The sequence below is a fragment of the Dipodomys spectabilis genome, unplaced genomic scaffold (assembly GCF_019054845.1).
Source record: "Dipodomys spectabilis isolate Male_0828 unplaced genomic scaffold, ASM1905484v1 ptg000001l, whole genome shotgun sequence".
Taxonomy (NCBI): domain Eukaryota; kingdom Metazoa; phylum Chordata; class Mammalia; order Rodentia; family Heteromyidae; genus Dipodomys; species Dipodomys spectabilis.
The window spans coordinates 13,319,292-13,337,472 of record NW_024870678.1 but is presented as its reverse complement, the minus strand read 5'-3'; the positions used below and the strand labels follow the sequence as shown (position 1 = coordinate 13,337,472).

The following is an 18,181-nucleotide window of genomic DNA, read 5'->3' as shown; positions in this document are numbered from 1 at the left end:
CTCCTACAACCTACCAATTTCTAAGCTACAGTAGAAAGAGAATGCCTTTCAGCTATTCCTCAGAAAAATGTGAGGGAGTCATTGGTGGTCTCAATCTTTAAATGGGGTCCTGGATAATTAGGCCTATTCTTATGCCCTGGCCTTAGGAACAATTCTACTTTCTAGCACCACCACCCCCACTAGAAAAATAAATCTGTGGGTATTAATAAGGAGTGATGGGTAACATTAAAGATATGAAAGGAATTCCATGTCAACGGTAAGACTAAGTAGCAAAAATACCCTCTGAAATTTTAGTATAATGATTGCAGCCTAAAAACTGGAGAAAAGAAGCTTGAATTGATATGAAGAGAAACCAGTTTCCATTTTGAGACAGAAGAGAGTTTTATTCTTCACAGACACTTCATTTTTAAAAAGGACACTTCATAGTTGTTTATGTGTTTCATATATCTAAAGTCTGGATTCTTCTAAAGTTATATTACTTCTCATTATTCTCATACATATTGATTAATACATATATCCATGATAATTTTTTATCTTCTTTATGACTACTTTATCTCTTAAAATATATGCTCAGTTTATGTAAACTTTTAGATATGCTACAAGCATTAAAACAGTCAACAGGAAAAAATTTTAATTTTTCAACCTCTTTTGCAAAAAAATACCCCGTTTTGCAATAGACTTTCTGTAGAGTTCTCATTGACATGCGTGCATTTTAGAAACCCTAACTCAGCAAAGCTTATTGTTATGAATTGAAAGTCCTTTTTACTTCTCCATGTAACTGGAAAGTCTAGACAGGCATCTACCTCCAAGGACATAAGGTTCTGCAAAGATCATTGTGATGAACTTTGCTCAGCATGACCTCAGAGTACTTTGGGAATAATGTGTTTTATAATGACATAGGTATTGTCTACTCTCTATTTCATTTATGCTCAAAATCTTGAAGGAGAAATATAGTGAAAAAGTACTACAAAAATCATAGTGTTTTCACATAATGAAGAATTAATATTTTATTTATATAATTATAGAATATAGGTATCTTCTTTAATATCTATATTCTTTAAGCATTCTGGCAGAGACTGTACTGCTAGTACCACATGAGAATAATAATGGGCTAGTGCATTTGGTGGTTTAGTTGTCTGATCAATAAGGCATGATGAGGTTAAGTGAGTTCTATCAAGAGGTTTATGATTTATTCTTCTGTGTATAAAATGACCATTCTTTAAAACCATTGTACAAGCAGCCCTCCTCCCCTCCTTTTTATTAAGGAGCAAAACCACATTCAATCAAATCTATACTTCATTTGAACCTGATTTTATCTGTCTGGCAATCAAAACAATTTGTATGGAATCAAAGGGAATGAAATTTGCAAATAGATAGAGAAAGTACTGGTAGTGCTCTGCTCTAGCTCCAGCTCTGAAACGCCAACTTTGAAGAAGCATCGTCCATGTCAAATTGCTCAGCAGCATTTACCTCTCATTTTTTCCACCATATCAATAACTAGCTCTTGTCATCCTTAAAGTGCTTCTCAAACATTAAAAAATCTCAAATTATACACTCTGTTCTTTGCATTTATCTTGACCAGCTGTCAGGAGAGGCAGTTTTATTCTTTAATTCTTCTCCTCTTGGCTCTGTGTTTCTTCTGCAATAAATATGAATGGAAAATGAAAGGTACAACTTAGTATGTTTATAGCAAAGGGAGCATATAATTTTCTTCAAGCAATATACTTTCAGATTATATAACAACTGTTTATTTTACACCTGGATACTTAGAGACTATTTTCCTTGTGTTTGAGTCTTGATCAGGTTTTAAGTAGAGATTTTGAAACCAGGAAGGTGAATAAAAGAGAGATTTGCAAAAGAAAACCCCAACATTATTGAGCATTTATGTTATCATTTTTACCTATTTAAAATCACAAAATAATTGTCCCAAGAGATCATAAAGAAAAGTAAAATTTCAAATTCATATAAATTCCTCAAAATAGGCAATTTTTTGAGCTTGCATTAATTATTTCTTAAATTTGTAGTTTCTCATTTTCATGATCAAACGCCATAAATAAAAAATCGTTTCCTTTAATTATTTTTCTACTTTAAAAAATATTACCAGCATTCAACTAATTCTGTTAAGTGTTGGTAATTTGTACTTTCAGTTTTAAGATTCCACCAGGTGTGAATGATATTGTCTAATACCATAATACACAGCTCACTGAAGTGAATCTGAAGTACAGAAACAATTATTCAAAGATTCTCTACTTAGTGGTATTAAAAAGCCTTTCAGAGATCAAGAAACGGAAGATTAGCAACATATCAACTTTCAGGTGGGCCACTCCTAAACACTTATAATTCACTTGCTTCCCTGAAAATCATTATTCAGAAGGTTTGATTCACTTGTAGTCTCACTTGGGCCTTAAATCTCATTACAAGGCACTCCAACCATTCATTCATTTCAGACCTACCATGACATATGATGGGAGTTTGACACAAAAATCAATGAGAGGATATGGAATGAGTTTTTCCCTAATTTTTCCTTCAGTGGGCAGCCCTTCAAGCAGTGTATAAAATCTTTCTTAATGTAGCATTCCTTCTTTGTGTCACTTTCCCTAAATTTTGAGTTCATGAACTGAGGATATATATATATATATATATATATATATATATATATATATATATATTCCCATTTTTTGAGGAGAAAAGGAAATGTTTTCTTTTGTCATTATTAACTTCTACTAAAGTCATTTTAAAATCTTAGATTCTTTGCCATGTATTAGCTACATTAGCTTTTATAGTCTTTTGAAAAATGGGCTTAGGTTCACCATTTTATCTAAAAATAGTTATGTTTGGCTATTGCCTAGTAACTAATTTGCTTGCCTCTGGGTATTCAAAGAATTATATGCCATTTATCTTACTCCTGTAAAGAAGTGGGCCTTCTACAGTGAAAACATCAGAAGAGTAAGTTCATTAACAAAAGTAATTGACTTTAGCTTTTCATGCACTATTTTCAACCCCCTACCATTTCTAGTCATTGTACTTTGTTCACATCTGTTTAAAGGGTTCAAATTTTATTTTCTAATTCAAATAGTTAACTTATACTGATGTTTATATTATTAATACTGTTATCTGAAAAAACTACATAGAGGGAAGTATGATAAAGATTGTCTAAGCCAAGAAAACATTTACATATTTCTACACACTTCCAGAAAACTCAATGGAAATTGAATAACATGTTAACAGAAGCTGTTTCAGAGTTGTGAGATTAAAATTTTTATGTATCTATTTGCTTATGTACTGGTTGTTATTTTTAAATTTTTTGAACATTTTCTCAAGAGCATAATGTTCTTAAAATCAGGAACAAGAAATTAAAATATAATATTCTCCAATATTCCTTTCTTAGTTTTATTTCCCTATCAATAATAACAACAACAATAAAGAGAAAGGAATGACCTCAATGAGAGGGACAACTCTGTACCTAAACTAGGATCTCTGAAGAGAATTTCTGATTCTATTTGAACTGTTGTATCACAGACCGTGATTCTCTTTTGAAAAAGGAATGTATTTTCTCTGTTTTCTGTTTAAAGAAAAAAAGAGTGTGGTCCCAAACTGCACTGTTTTTGATGGGACACCAGAAGAGATGATAGAGAAGAAAAATGAATGGGAGGAGAAGTAAAATTGAATGAAATAAGAGGAAAAGCTATTTGGCCTGGATGGTAGACAGATGGAAGAGGGGATATGACAAAGGCTGATTACATGGGCACACACCTTTTACAACATCAAGTAAATGTTAAGGAAGAGATGGGCTGAGGCACCTGAGGGAGGCGCTGAGCCACTGAACAGCTTTGTTCTGTGACTGAAAACAATGCAGGGGTTATCCATGTCTAAATGTTTTCTTTTTTTCTTCTCTGAATGTTTGACTAGGAAATGCATCGACAACCACAACTGTTATAGACAATAAAAATGGATCTGTGCCCAAGTCCCCTGGAAAAGTGCTGAAGAGGACAGTCACAGAAGACATAGTGACAACCTTCAGCTCCCCAGCAGCCTGGCTCCTGGTCATTGCACTCATCATCACATGGTCAGCCGTAGCTGTTGTCATGTTTGATTTAGTGGATTACAAAAACTTTTCAGGTAAGAGCCACAAAACTTGAATTTTAAATGAAAGGAAACAATAGTCTCTTTAGCAGTAGCTTTGTTTCTCTTCGCCCCAAAGTGTTGTGGGAGAAATAAAGCTACCACAAATGTGCTCAAGTGTCCATGTGGTCAGTTTTCTTCCATTGTCAGTCTTCTTTCATTGTCTTTCCTCATCGACAAAACTCTAGATTTGAGCAGTCAATTATGATTCACATTTTACAGAGTTGGGCCTCATCATTTATGTTCTTTCCCCTTCCCTTTTCTGTTTTCTTTTTCTAGTAGGGATAGAATACAATTCAATAGGACGATATTTCATTTTACCTAGAGATCTTCTTCTTATGGGAGGCATTTACTCATGTAACAATTATTTATCAAGTGCTCATCAGAAATCGTATCAGAAAATGGTTGTGTAACAGGGGACAAATATACAGTACAATTATCATAAAGGAATAGAATGGTTTTAGGTGTTGATGAACATAGAAGTGTGAGTAATGTGATTTCTCCCATCTATATTCCTGATGGATGGTGTGGTAGACATTTTTTTACAAATAAAGGTAAGTTGAATGATGTTGACAAAAATATAACAACTATTACTCTAGAACCCTAAGTGCTGTTGCATGGCTGCTCTCTTTCCACTGGGCACTGTCATTAAGTACTGTGGATAATGCCTATGTGAATGGCATTATATCTGATTGAGCAAAACCGGCCTTTGTGTTACTACTACAAGATTCAAGAAGAATCTGAAGTCATGTTTTAAGTCTCTGAGTAGTGAGCAGTTTCCATAATCTCTGCCTGCCGAACTCACATGGTCATCAGTTGGAGCTCTTCTTTCATTACTACCATTTCCATTGTCACACTTACTTAAATCCATTCTCTTTTAAGGGTACTTATGCAATCTATTATGTCTTTTATCCATCCACTACTCATTTATATTGCTCTAAGACATCTTCACAAAACATGCATTTGATCAAGTCATGCAGAGCAAGCAATTTGGCATGAAATTCATCTTGTAATTCAACATATACATTCCATTCCCAACCATATTTACTTCTTCTCTTCCTGGTTGGACCTAGGACAACATAGAATTTTACTTCTTGCTGACTCTGCTCCTACTGTTTTCCCCACCACAGCCTTCAATAGAGTAGAAAGAGTAGTAGTTCATATCTAAGCATGGGGACTGTGGCTTCAGTTCTCTGATATTAGTATAGACCTTATTATTTGCTAGCTTTTTTTAAAATGAGAAACCTTTGTACACTCTCTGCTTAATTTTCATCATTTATAAGATCAGGATTCTAATAGTACCTATGTAATAGGATTGTCAGAAAGATAATGAAATATATGAGAAGTGCTTAGAAAAGAACCTGGTTCACCATGTATGCTGTATAAATATTAATATCACTAGGAGGAAAGCCTCCTTTTTCACTTTTATCTGGAGAATTCTTATTAACCCCTCAGGGTCTACTCCATCTGTGAAGCATTCTGAGATGTCATTAGAAAAATGGGTTATACCATACTTTCATTCTCTTTCTGCCTATGGGCATGTGCATTACAAGCAGCAGGATAAATATTGTGTTATAAATGTCTGTTTACTCATCTTGGGATATGTGTGTGCGTATGTGTGTGTGTGTGTGTGTGTGTGTGTGTGTGTCTGTCTGTCTGTCTGTGTGCTGGAGATGAGGCTTTTGCACACTCTAGGCAGAACTCTGCTTGTGAGTTTTATCTGTGTCCATTACCTTGTCCATGTCATTCAAGGAAAGTTCAGCTATATTCTTCATTGTATATGAATGTCACATAGCAAACTTTCTGATACACATTGCTGAATATAATTAATAATGCTCACACTTTGAGTTTTAAATGTCTTATGTACAAATAGACTTGCAAATTTTACTTCATCAAGTCAAAAAACCTTTTGAACGTAACATTCACAATTAATAAAGTAGCCTTAATGAAATTCAAATGGATAAAATACTCTTTTATACAAATGAAATTTTACTTATCCTCTTTTGTAATAGTTATTTTTATTTGTTAATAAACTGCTTCAATAGTGGGTAGATTAAAAAACAACAAATATTCATTATTACATTAGTAATTGTAATTAGGAATTTAGCTGGATGGTCTCTTCGGAGATTGCAGTGTGATTGCAGTATGTGGTATGATTAATGGAACTTTTTCTAAGGATGTCTTATGAACTTGGCTCTTAAAATAATATTGGTGTTTCCTCACTATGTGGCAGATGGTTTCCCTTCAAGTAAGTGATCTGAGAAAGAGCAAAGCTGAAGTCACCTTGCTCTGAAGACTACATGGAATTCCACATTGTCATTTTTGCAAAGTCCTTTAGGTTCATATGTTAGCCCCATTCTGCACTGAAAAAACCTAGACAGATGATGGGTTGATACTGTAATTACTGAAGCACAAAGAAAACGAGTAAGCTTCCGGATGATAGGCTCGTAATTCCAGGTTTAAAGGGGTGAAAAGGTGCACCACATGGATGGATTCAAATGAACAAAAAATAATCCCAGAATTTCAAATCTAAAAGAAATTCTTCTAATAATAAATTTATTAAAATTTAAACAATCAATTTCTGGAAACAAAAGAATACAAATTTTAAAAACTCAGTGTAATTATAGAAAAGAACAATTGGTACCTCATACTAATCCTTGTGTAGATGGCACACATTCACTTATTTTAATATTCTACTATCATTTTACCATTTTACTTATATTAATATTTAAATTTCATTTTTTGGTCGATCATGAGGCTTGAACTCTGTCCCTCAGCTGTTCAGCACAAGATGAGTGCTCTACCACTTGAGCCATAGAGCCACTTCCGTTTTTCTGAGTGGATTGTTGGAGATAAGAGTTTCACGGACTTTCCTGCCAGGGCTGGCTTTGAACCATGATCCTCAGATCTCAGCCTCCTGAGTAGCTAGGATTACAGGCGTGAACCACCGGTGCTGGACTTGAATTTCATTTTTATCATTATTTCCATTTAGCATTTTCAATGCTATCTTCTTGAGGTTCATCTTTGTTGCCAGAGTTCCGAAATATAAACTATATTCTTGGGGCTGGGAAGGTGGCTCAGTGGTAGAGTGCTTGCCTTGCATGCATGAGGCTCTAGGTTCAATTCCTCAGCACCACATAAACAGATAAAAAGGAGGTGGAGCTGTGGCTCAAGTGGTAGAGTGCTAGCCTTGAGCTGATGAGCTGAGGGACAGCACCCAGGCCCAGAGTGTAGGCCCCATGACCAACATAACAAAAACAAAAAAACCCAACTATATTCTTAATTTAATAGATATATTTGAAATTTTTACTGGGGATTAATATTATCATCCTATTTAGTCTTTTATACTGCCTACTTGTCTTTGAGGATCTTCTTGTTAGTGTTTAAAAGATAGAGCTAATAGAATAAAACATGCTGGAAGCTGATTGTTGGTGGTGAACACCTGTGGTCCTAGCTAGTCCTAGTAGGAAACTGAGATCTGAGGATCGTGATTCAAAGCCAGCCCTGGCAGTAAAGTGCCAGTGAGACTCTTAGCTCCAATAAACTACTAAAAAAGGCTGGAAATGCCACTGTGGCTCAAGTGGTAGAGCCCTAGCCTTGAACACAAAGAGACTCAGGGACAGCACCTGAGTTCAAGCCCCAAGACTGGAAAAATACAAGAACCAAAGCCAAAACAAAGAAGCATGCTGGAGATGATCATGAAGGCCAAGAGTTAAGCCAGCTACTATTACATTAGCAATGATTCTCTGATGCTTTAAAAAACTAGATATTGTTCATAGTGAGGTGAAAGTATATTTTCATACTACACTGGTTTGAGAAGGATGATTATCCTTCCAACAACATCATAATTCCATATTTTCAGAATGCGATCTGAATTACTTGCGTTTGCGTGTGCTTCCATGAAAATGTTTTGCAAAGTCATATGACGAGGAATTTCTATTTCTTGTTCAGTGAAATGATGTTGGTCCCTAAAACTGCGAGTTTGATTCTTCTTAACAAGTAAGACAAATTTCAGGATACCAGACAAACAGCCTAGGAAAGAAAATGTCACCTACATTTCTTCCCCAATGTAATGTCCATACAATATTCAAATAATACTATGGAAATATGTCCGGTTTGATGGGAGCAGCAGGAGCAGTCTGATGGATAACGGGATAGGGATTTGTTTGGTGGCTTATAAATTCCTGGGAGCTGATTAAGCAGTTGGTGGAAAGCTGCTGCAGCGATTCTGAAACTGAAAGGAAGGTCAGATGGACACATAGGCGGAGAGAAAGGACAAACCACGACCCTCATTTGTCTCTCAGCACCTCAAATTACCATGACGTGGAGGAGTTGCAAGATGAATTGGTGCCCTTTGGTACTGAACTGCGCATGTACCTGAGAAGGTTTTGGAGATGTGGGGAGACAGCGCAGCAGGAGCTGGGGGGCAGCCAGCATGTTGGCAAAAATATGCACAATGTCAAGAACACCTGCCCTGTAACCAACCTTCAGACAAGGAGCGCTAAGTTTCATGATTACTTCCTTTCTGACTTCCAACGTTTGCACCATTTTCGCTTCATGCTCAACAGACACAAGATAAGATTTATTATCACCCTGATATTATTTACACTGCCTTTACTTTTTTTCTTCTTCTGGAAAACAAATGCTGTAGAAAAGTCTACATACAACAAGTTTATTTCTTCATAATTGAGTACAGGGGTCCACCAGGACTGCTGGAAATCTGGCCTGCAAGCTTGTGTACAGTTTCTCAAGCCCTTTTAGTAAACAATTTATAACTGACAATTTATAACTCCTTGAGAAGCAGAATAAGTGGGCTTTCATTGAAATTTCTTTTCAATGTTTTCTGCTTTATGAAGAGTCATGTTTCTTTCTAAACAATAATAAGCACAAGCAGAATTTCTAAAGAAACAATTACAAATTGAGGCATCAGTGCATGCTAATGAATGTATAGAAATAGATGGCTATAATTCTTAGTTTTTCCTTACATAAGAAGAAGGATTTGCTGTGCACCAGTAGCTCATGCCTGTAATCCTAGCTACTCAGGAGGCTGAAATCTGAGGATCACGGTTCAAAGCGTAGCCCTGGCAGGAAAGTCCGTGAGACTCTTATCTCCAATAAACCACTGGAAAACCAGATGTGGTGCTGTGGCTCAAGCAGTAGAGTGCTCTCCTTGAGCTGAAGAGCTGAAGGATAGCACCCAAGCCCAGAGTTCAAGTCTCATGACAGAAAAAAAAGAAGTATCTTTATTTACTTCATCCAAAACAGGAAGAGTTATAATATGATTGTACAAGGGTTTCTTCAATGTATGTTTGGCAATTTTACAAGCATCTCACAAACTGTTTAATTTCAAAACAGTTGTGTAATTATTGGAATAAAATAATCTATGTGACACATAGATGCCTGGCACACAGGAAACACCCACTCATTAAATAAGAAATGAATTTTAATCCTTACTTGGGGGGGGGAGTAAGATCAGTAATGTGAGAAGAAAGACAGCAAAGACATAATGATAGGAAGCATCAATTTCTTATGAAAGTCTTGCAGACATCTCCTGCATGTGCCTTTTAAATAGATTTTCTAATGAGGTATGCCATTTATCTATGCTCTTAGAAATTAATTTCCCTGATTTATTTTCTTCTCTTTTCTTGGAACTTAGCCCAATTAAGCAGGTGCAGTTTGTCAGGTTATGAGTTTAGCATAGCAAAAATCATTTAGGGAAATCCCAAAATCAATCTGAAAATACAAATTTAGTATCTATTTACTTATACATATCTATCAACTCTCTCTTCATCCATCTATCTACTGCTCTGGCTAGAGATGTGTTTGTGTCTGCATATATGTGAATACATTAATATGTTTTAGGATCAAAAGACTACAACTAACTGCACCATCTTTTTAAGCTTTATTAGTTCTCATGTGAACTGAGGTTTTGATAATGACTAACATCTTTGTGTTTCTTATCCTGATTTAATTCTTAAAATTTTCACATGTTCTGTTCAATGTCCTAGTCCTATTGGGGACTATACATAAATAGATGCACATAATTTCCAAGTTTTCAGTCAGCTTGTAAATACCTCAAGGAAGCAGAGTCTATATTGTAATGTTTCTCAATCCTTAATAAAGGCTTATTTATTCTTCATGTACTAAAATGGAAAAAGATAATAAAAATTGTGTTCATTTAGAGATATACACTTAGTGATTTTTTTCCTACATTTTGGTCATTACATTTCCTGTTGAGATTATGGTGAAACTAGATTTATCCCATCATTTTTCAAAACAAGATAGAAAGTGGGCCGTATGAGGTCCTTAACATGTCAAGAGTTTCAGTTAAGAAACTTAATACCATACCATAAAACCAATGTTCTATACCATTAATTTGGTCCTTTCCAAATGAGATCAATTTAAGATAAATTGAGATTTATACATTTTATTTATTTATTTATTTATTTATGTCGGTCATGGGGCTTGAACTCTGGGCCTGAGCACTGTCCCTCAGCTATTCAGCTCAAGGCGAGCACTCTACCACTTGAGCTACAGTACCACTTCTGGTTTTCTGGTGGTTTATTGGAGATAAAGAGTTTCACTGACTTTCCTGCCAGAGCTGGCTTTGAACCGTGATCCTCAGATCTCGACCTCCTGAGTAGCTAGGATTACAGGTGTGAGGCGCCCTGCGAGATTTATAAATTTTTAATGCAGATGATATAATTTTAAAATTTACCACATGCTTATTATTCTTTTCTTTGAAAGTTCCACAGTTACATGTTGTTTAGTTTTTAGTTGAAATTCACATTCTTAGAGAAAATTTTCCAGAACTTCTAAGAATCTCTCATAATATCCTCATATTACTTATTTTAAGTCAAAGTACTATTTTCTAGTTGTGTATATTTAGTTGAATGTACTGTAAAATATATGTTTCTTCTCTATTGATCTGATAGGGTAGAAAAAATGCTTATATTTATTTACTTAATTTTTCTAGAAATTAGAAAATACAACATAGAAATCAACAAGTAGTTCAATAACTGAGCAACTAATTTTATAAAGGTAAAAAATTGTGAGTTTTTTATACTCCAGATGCTCACTAATGAGTACAATATTACCTCATTTAAGATTAGTATGTAATGATACAGTTTATACGTGGATTTAACTTTACACAGTGTTTTAAAAACTGTCTCCATAGGCAGCGGCGCTGTAGCTTAAGTGGTAGAGCACGTGCCTTGAGCGAAGAGCTGAGGGACAGTGCCCAGGCTCAGAGTTCAAGCCCCAAGACTGACAAAAACAAAACAAAACAACAACAAAAAACCTGTCTCCATAATTAGACAATCAGCATCTTAAGTGACGGGGGTTCATGTAAGTTAGTGTTCATCTTAATGTGTGCATTTCCCTACTTTTTTCCAGAAATATATTATTCAATCAAATTTATGTGCTTTCCACCAAAATTTTTGGCTAATTTATTTAGCCTACATAGTAGACAAGCAAATAAAACAAACAAGTACAAAAAAATAAAAACAATATTGTATCAACAAAAGGGCACACAAATTTTAACACTAGAGAGTAAGTAGGTGAATGCAGGGTCTCCCAGCAGAGCACTGGATCCAGATCCTGATTCTGTCAGCAGCTGTGAGATCTTGTGAAGATTTATGCTCTGTACCTGCTTACTGACTGCATATAATGGTGCCTGCTTCTGATGTCTGCTATGTACACCTTAATAAGCTAACACACACAAAACACTTAAAATGTTACAAGGCATATATTAATGGTTAGATAAATTATGGCTAGTGTTTTTTCTATAATTTAATCTCTTTGAAATTAAACATATTTTGTACCTCAAAGATATATAGGCATGTTTCAAAAAGATAAGTTAATTAGATGAGTTCCAGTTTTTAAGGATCATGTGAATATACATAAATTCTAATTGCACAAAAGAAATTCATTAAGTGAAGTATTTTACTTAATGTCAAAGGAGTCTTCTAATCATTCCCAAATGATTTATTAAATTATATGATATGGTAAGTGAATTAGCTATGATATTCCAATCTATGTTTTGAAATGGTGAAAAGAAATTAAAAGTAATTTCATAATGATCATTGAAAAATAGAATGGCTAAATAGAATACATATTATAATCAAGAATTCCTAGAGTTAGCCCTAAAATTGTTGAGATGAATGTTTGTTTAATACTTATTTAGGGTATGCTAATGCATTACTAATTTCCAATCTCGCATCTCTTCTCCATATATTTGCTAAACATATAATAGTAAAGGCATTCAACCAGAGTGATATTTTGACTGATCTTTTGCTGCGAGAAAAATGAATCCATTGAATTCTATACATATATCTATAAACCCATGAAAACTTACTTTTCCATACTTTACTATGTACATAGTACATGGGCAGAAAGGTGTGATGCTAATGCCATCATTACAAGAGGTACAGCTGACACTCTGATAACCAAAGATATTGTGAGGAGAGAAAAAAAACACATCAGATTTATAAAATCAAAGTTTTACATTACATGCAAGCATTCAGAAATACAGACCTTAAGTCCAAAGGAAACTGAGCTCAGTGTGGAGAAGAATAGAATCTTACTACAATATGGCTGGCTATAAAACTATGATCTAGTGGTCATAGACTAAGGGTAGCCCCATGAGGGACAACCTGTTGGGATTCTTTTGGACTATTTATATGATATTCTTTCTACTGGGCATAGGGCAGAATTCTTTCTGGAATGAGGGTCTCATAGTCCATCAGACAAGGTACTTCATAAAATTTCTTTATGACTAGCCCTTACCTAGAGTTATAGGGAAAGTTTTGAGTCATTGTTCTAGGGCTCTGCTCAGTGGTCATGGCCTGCTTTTCAGAAGAGACAAGAGCAAAGGAAAGAAGGAAGTGTGAGCAAATAGCAGAAAGATCTTGCTTCTGAGGCCTTTTCTTCCTATTCTGTTCTTTGAGATATCTTATTTTCATCTCCAGCAATAATAATGAATTAAAAAACTAACACGTACTTATATAAGAAAAGGAAAGCAAATGAGTATCCAGTAAATATAACAGGATCCTTTTTTATACACTTACTAATAGAAGGTAATTTGACTCCCCAGCTTTCATATTTTGACCTGAGTAGAAGAAGAAAAAAGCTTTTTGTGTTTTTATTTTGAAACTTAAAATGCCCTTGATTTGACATGAGTCTAGTTCCAGTTAGCTAGTGAGATTCCTTTAAACACTTACAACCCAATTTTGCTAGCAAAACTTGGCTGATTGGGGTCATATTGACAAGGAGAAGGGAAGTGTACACCTATTTGTACTCAGCAATGTTCCTTATTGCCTCAGAAAGTTACAATTGAATGGCTTCAGAGAGAAATTTAGAGATAAAACATCCTGAAATTATTAAATATTAAAATACCTCGAATTTTAAGTTAGGAATGTTTTTGTTTAATTTCATTAGTTTCCACACAAATACACATTTCTAAACTACTGAAGTAAGTTAATAGTAAAGATGAGTATGGGAAATTTTCTATTGAGAAAGTTTTGAAAAGCAGAAAGAAAATGTCCACATCTCAGATATTGAAAGGCAAGGATTGGAACTACTGTATGTCTATTCAAATGTAAAATAGAAAAGTAACAGCATTTCCTTCTTCATTGAATAAAACAATTAGCTCACCAAAAGTGCCTATAAATCAGGATCTTAATTTTTCTTTGGTTTAAAAACATCTGACTATCCAACATCTGCAAGTATTTGGTTTTCTGAAAATTGCAAATCAAGTGAATTTTGTATTTTACAATCCAATCTGCTTCAGGAGCTTTTGCATTCTACCTTTTATTTTCACATGATTTTCAGTTGTTTGGTCCATTTGGGTTGCTGTGACCAAACATCTCAGAACAAGAGAAATTTATTTCTTACTGCTCTAGAGATTGAGAAGTTCAAGATTAAATTGTTAGCAGGGTAATAAGGGTCTGCTATCATAAAGCCAGACATGTCTTCTTGCTATAGCTTTATACCATAAGAAGGGGTATACTGAGGTTTTTCTGGGGTAAGGGAGGAGGGTGATGAATCTGTTATTAAGGCATGAATCTCATTTTTGAGAGTTTTGCCTTCATGACGTAGTCATCTCTCAAAGACCCTAACATTGTCACTAAATGATTAGAGATTTGTCACAAACTTTGTGTCGATGCAAACTTTTAGAACATAGAACACATGGAAGGAGGTAGAAGGAAGGGCACTTATTTTCATATGAGTAGTATCCAGAAGATGGAAAGAAACAGAAGGAGAGGGATGGGGGAGGAAGGGAGGAAATGGGGGGAGAGGGAGAGAGAGAGAGAGAGACTCAGGCAAAAATGTATAAATGTAATAAAATAACAGTAACATTGATTTAGAAATGGAATAAACTTTCAGTCAGTAGAATGAAAAATGGTTGTCTTTAGTGTCTTTAGGGTGAGAGTGACAAATTTGTCTTGAAGAGTTGAATACTTCCTGAGAAGGATCATGAGATAGTCTTAGTACCCAGGTCCAGTCCACAGGGTAAACAATAGTGTCAGGATATTTACAGAATGATTCTGTACAAAAAATTATGGTCTTACCTGATCCTTAGCTCAGGCTGGAGTCTTTGTTTAATTAGGTGAAACATCTATTGTTTTACAGAGTAGAATGAGATCTGGCTTGAATAAAGCCTGGGATGGTGACTAAAAATCATGTGGCAACATTCCATGACCCTTTGGACTATTTCGATTTTAATAGAAGTCAGGAATTTTTAGTTACAAGTTTTCTTGTGATGTCTTTTGCCATTTTAGGATAGATAGATAGATGGATAGATAGATAGATGGATAGATAGATAGATAGATGAATAGATAGATAGATAGATAGATAGATTAGATAGATAGATAGATAGATAGATAGATAGATAGATAGATAGATAGATAGATAGATAGATAGATAGATAGATAGATAGATAGATAGATAGATAGATAGATAGATAGATAGATAGATAGATAGATAGATAGATGGATAGACAGATGATAGATTCTTACATGCATACATACATACAAATATAGAGGAGAAAGAAAGGAGAAAATGGAGAGACACATCTAGAAGATGATGGTCATCTATGAAGATATATTTAGACATGAAATAAATGTTACTACTTAATGAAGATTTAGGTTTTAAAATGCTAATTACTCTTAAGGCCATGTGAGTGTCTTGGGTCTAAATGAACGGAAAGGACAGGATACCCTTTAAATGCTATGTCAAGTACCATCTCCCTCCTTTGTCTTCAGAACTTCCCCATTCTCTCATTCTCCTCAATATGCTTGTTTTCTGACTTGGAAAATGAAACAAATCTTTCTTCTTTCCTATATCCCTTTTTAATCCTGAAGCCTTTCTTCACTCTCCCTGCTTCAGTGAATGAAGTCTTTTTATTAGGCCATTACATGACCAACACTATTCCTTTACTCTGCTGAAATGTCAAACACTATTTGCTAATAAATCAGTGCACATTTCATATCTTTTTTTCTTGGGAAAAAGTGCCATATTGCATTCTTGATGATCACATCCTTCTTAAAATCTTAGCTCCTGTAACTCTTGGAACTCATTTTTTTTTGCATTTTCATTTGTTTACCGCCACTAGAAAATATCACCTATTAAATTGTGGTACCCTCATACTCCCTAAACAAGCAATGAGTGATAAAAGCAAGCTGCCACAGCCCACCAGCTAGCCAGCTTCTCTTACTATGTAGCTCTCAATCTAATATTAGAAACAATCCTCTAACAGAGACAGATATGAAAATTGAGTACAGGGAGTGAACAGTTTTAAACAAATATGTAAGGTAAATAGTGAGAACATCTATTTTATGCAAATCAGCATTTATTTTTATTTTGAAGGAAAATGTAGCTCATTGGCATATGTTTTTTCTTAGTTAATCTACTTTCCTAGAAGTTTGCTTAAAATTAACCTCCAAAGACAATGACTTCCAAGTTTACATCTTTAACTCCAATTTTCTCAATTTTCCTAATTACACTCCAATGTTCATTGAAGCAGCAAACTTAAAACTCCTGACTATGCTAACTGTATTTTTTTTCTAGGCCTGTTTCCTACATTTCAAATTTTGTGCAGTTTCACCATCTTGTTTCTTTTTCTAGACCTCACAGACTTGGAAAAACTTTTTTGAACTAGAAACAGAAAAATAATATGAAATTACCCTCTTCACAAATTTTGAAGTATGTAGAAGAATTGCTGATTATAAGCTCAACATTGCATGCAAGGTCTTGGAAATTCTTTCATCCTGCTTAACTAAAGCCTGTTCTAATTAGTGAACAACTCCTTATTTTTCCTTCTCTCCGGCTACTGACCACCACTGTTCCACTCTTTGATTTTATAAATTTGACAATTGCAGAAACCATCTATAAGTTGAATCATGCAGTATTTGACTCTCTGTATTCATTTGCTAAAATAGGAACATAGAATTTTTTGTGCACTTTTCCTTTTCCCCAGGCCCCTTGAATACTGAGTGAATGAAAAGCCCCATACTACTAGTTAAGCATCTCATAATCATGCACTCTAGGCAATTCCTACTCGACTCCTGATGTTACCTAACATTTTCACAAAATATAGTCCTTCAATAAATATAGTCCTTCAATATTTGCATCTTTCTTTTTCCTCAGCTCTCATTCTAAAGTCAGGTTGCTGTAAACTGCAATTAGAAATTTATTTTTACTCTATTTAAAAATTTAGGTGCATAATATTGGATATGAATATGTATGTGAAATAATGGAAATATAAACTGGAAAGTAACCAAATGAAGTAACTGAAAACTGGAAGAGAGAAGCACAGAAAGGGATGGGATAGGAGCAAAATTTATTTTAGTAAGGACTCAGTTTTTATAAAAAACTGTTATTGTGGGCTGGGAAGGTGGCTCAGTGGTAGAGTGCTTGCCTTGCATGCATGAGGCCCTGGGTTCGATTCCTCAGCACCACATAAGCAGAAAAAGCTGGAAGTAGTGCTGTGGCTCAAGTGGTAGAGCACTAACCTTGAGCTGAAAAGCTGAGAGATAATGCCCTGGCCCAGAGTTCAGGCCCCATGACTGACAAAAACAAACAAAAAACAACTGCTATAGTAAGATATACAGAATGTTTTTATTTTTTTTCACCATTTTTTTAAATTGAGAAAATACCATACAAAGGGGTTACAATTACATGGGCAAGACAATGAGTACATTTCTTATCAAGCATTGTTGCCTCCTCCTTTGTTTCCCCTTCCCATGCCCCACCTCCCCCCAAAGTTGTAAAGTTCGTTTTTCGACATAACGACTTATACATCTCATTGTTGCAATGGGTCCACCTGTATCCCTATTTAAACGATTTGTTGTTTCCCTTCCCCTGCACAAATTATACCAACATCAAATAAAGTGAAAGCAGGGGTTATACCGTGCGGAGAGGGACATACAAAGCAACAAAGAAATCATCTTATAAATATGTTAGCAACAATCGCATGAAAGAAAAAAAGATTTGAATGCTTATCTTGGGGTTCATTTCACCTAACATCAACTTATCTGACCTGTTCTGTTTGTCTCAGACATTTACTAGTTATTGCAAATAAGGGAAACCATGGGACCTATGTAATGTTTACAGTTATGTAAGTCAGGAAATGAGTACATTTCTTTTTGAACAGTATCATCCCTACTCATATAGTTTTTAAATTGACATTGTTAATGTTTTCTTTTTGTAATTAAAAAATGGCAGAAAACAAGAAATTATTAAAATTAGAAATTATATGGAAATCAATTGAATTCATTCTAGATTAGTTTAATTGCAAAACTACAGAAATGATTTACTTCAAAAGATTTGGTCATACCCAATTCTCTACACACTGGGACACAGTTCAAGAACCCAAAAAAACATGAACAGAAATTGGAAAATTCCTTCACTCTATTATTTGTTGTATTGCTGTCATTTATTTATTTGAAAGGGAAAATATTGTCATTAAATATCATTAAGAATCAAGACTTTCAATGAAAGATAACATAGATGTAAGCATAAAAGTAAAGAAAGGGAAAGGAAGTCCTGTGTTCATAAA

General features: G+C 34.7%; 1 protein-coding gene across 1 annotated transcript in view; it reads left to right on the top strand.

The window, feature by feature from the left end:
• Positions 1 to 18,181, top strand: part of Trdn (triadin) — a 76,372-nt gene that overhangs the window by 10,179 nt on the left and 48,012 nt on the right. The window contains exon 2 of the mRNA XM_042695454.1: positions 3,910 to 4,119. Coding sequence (XP_042551388.1) covers positions 3,910 to 4,119 — 210 coding nt within the window. The remainder of the gene's footprint in view (positions 1 to 3,909; positions 4,120 to 18,181) is intronic.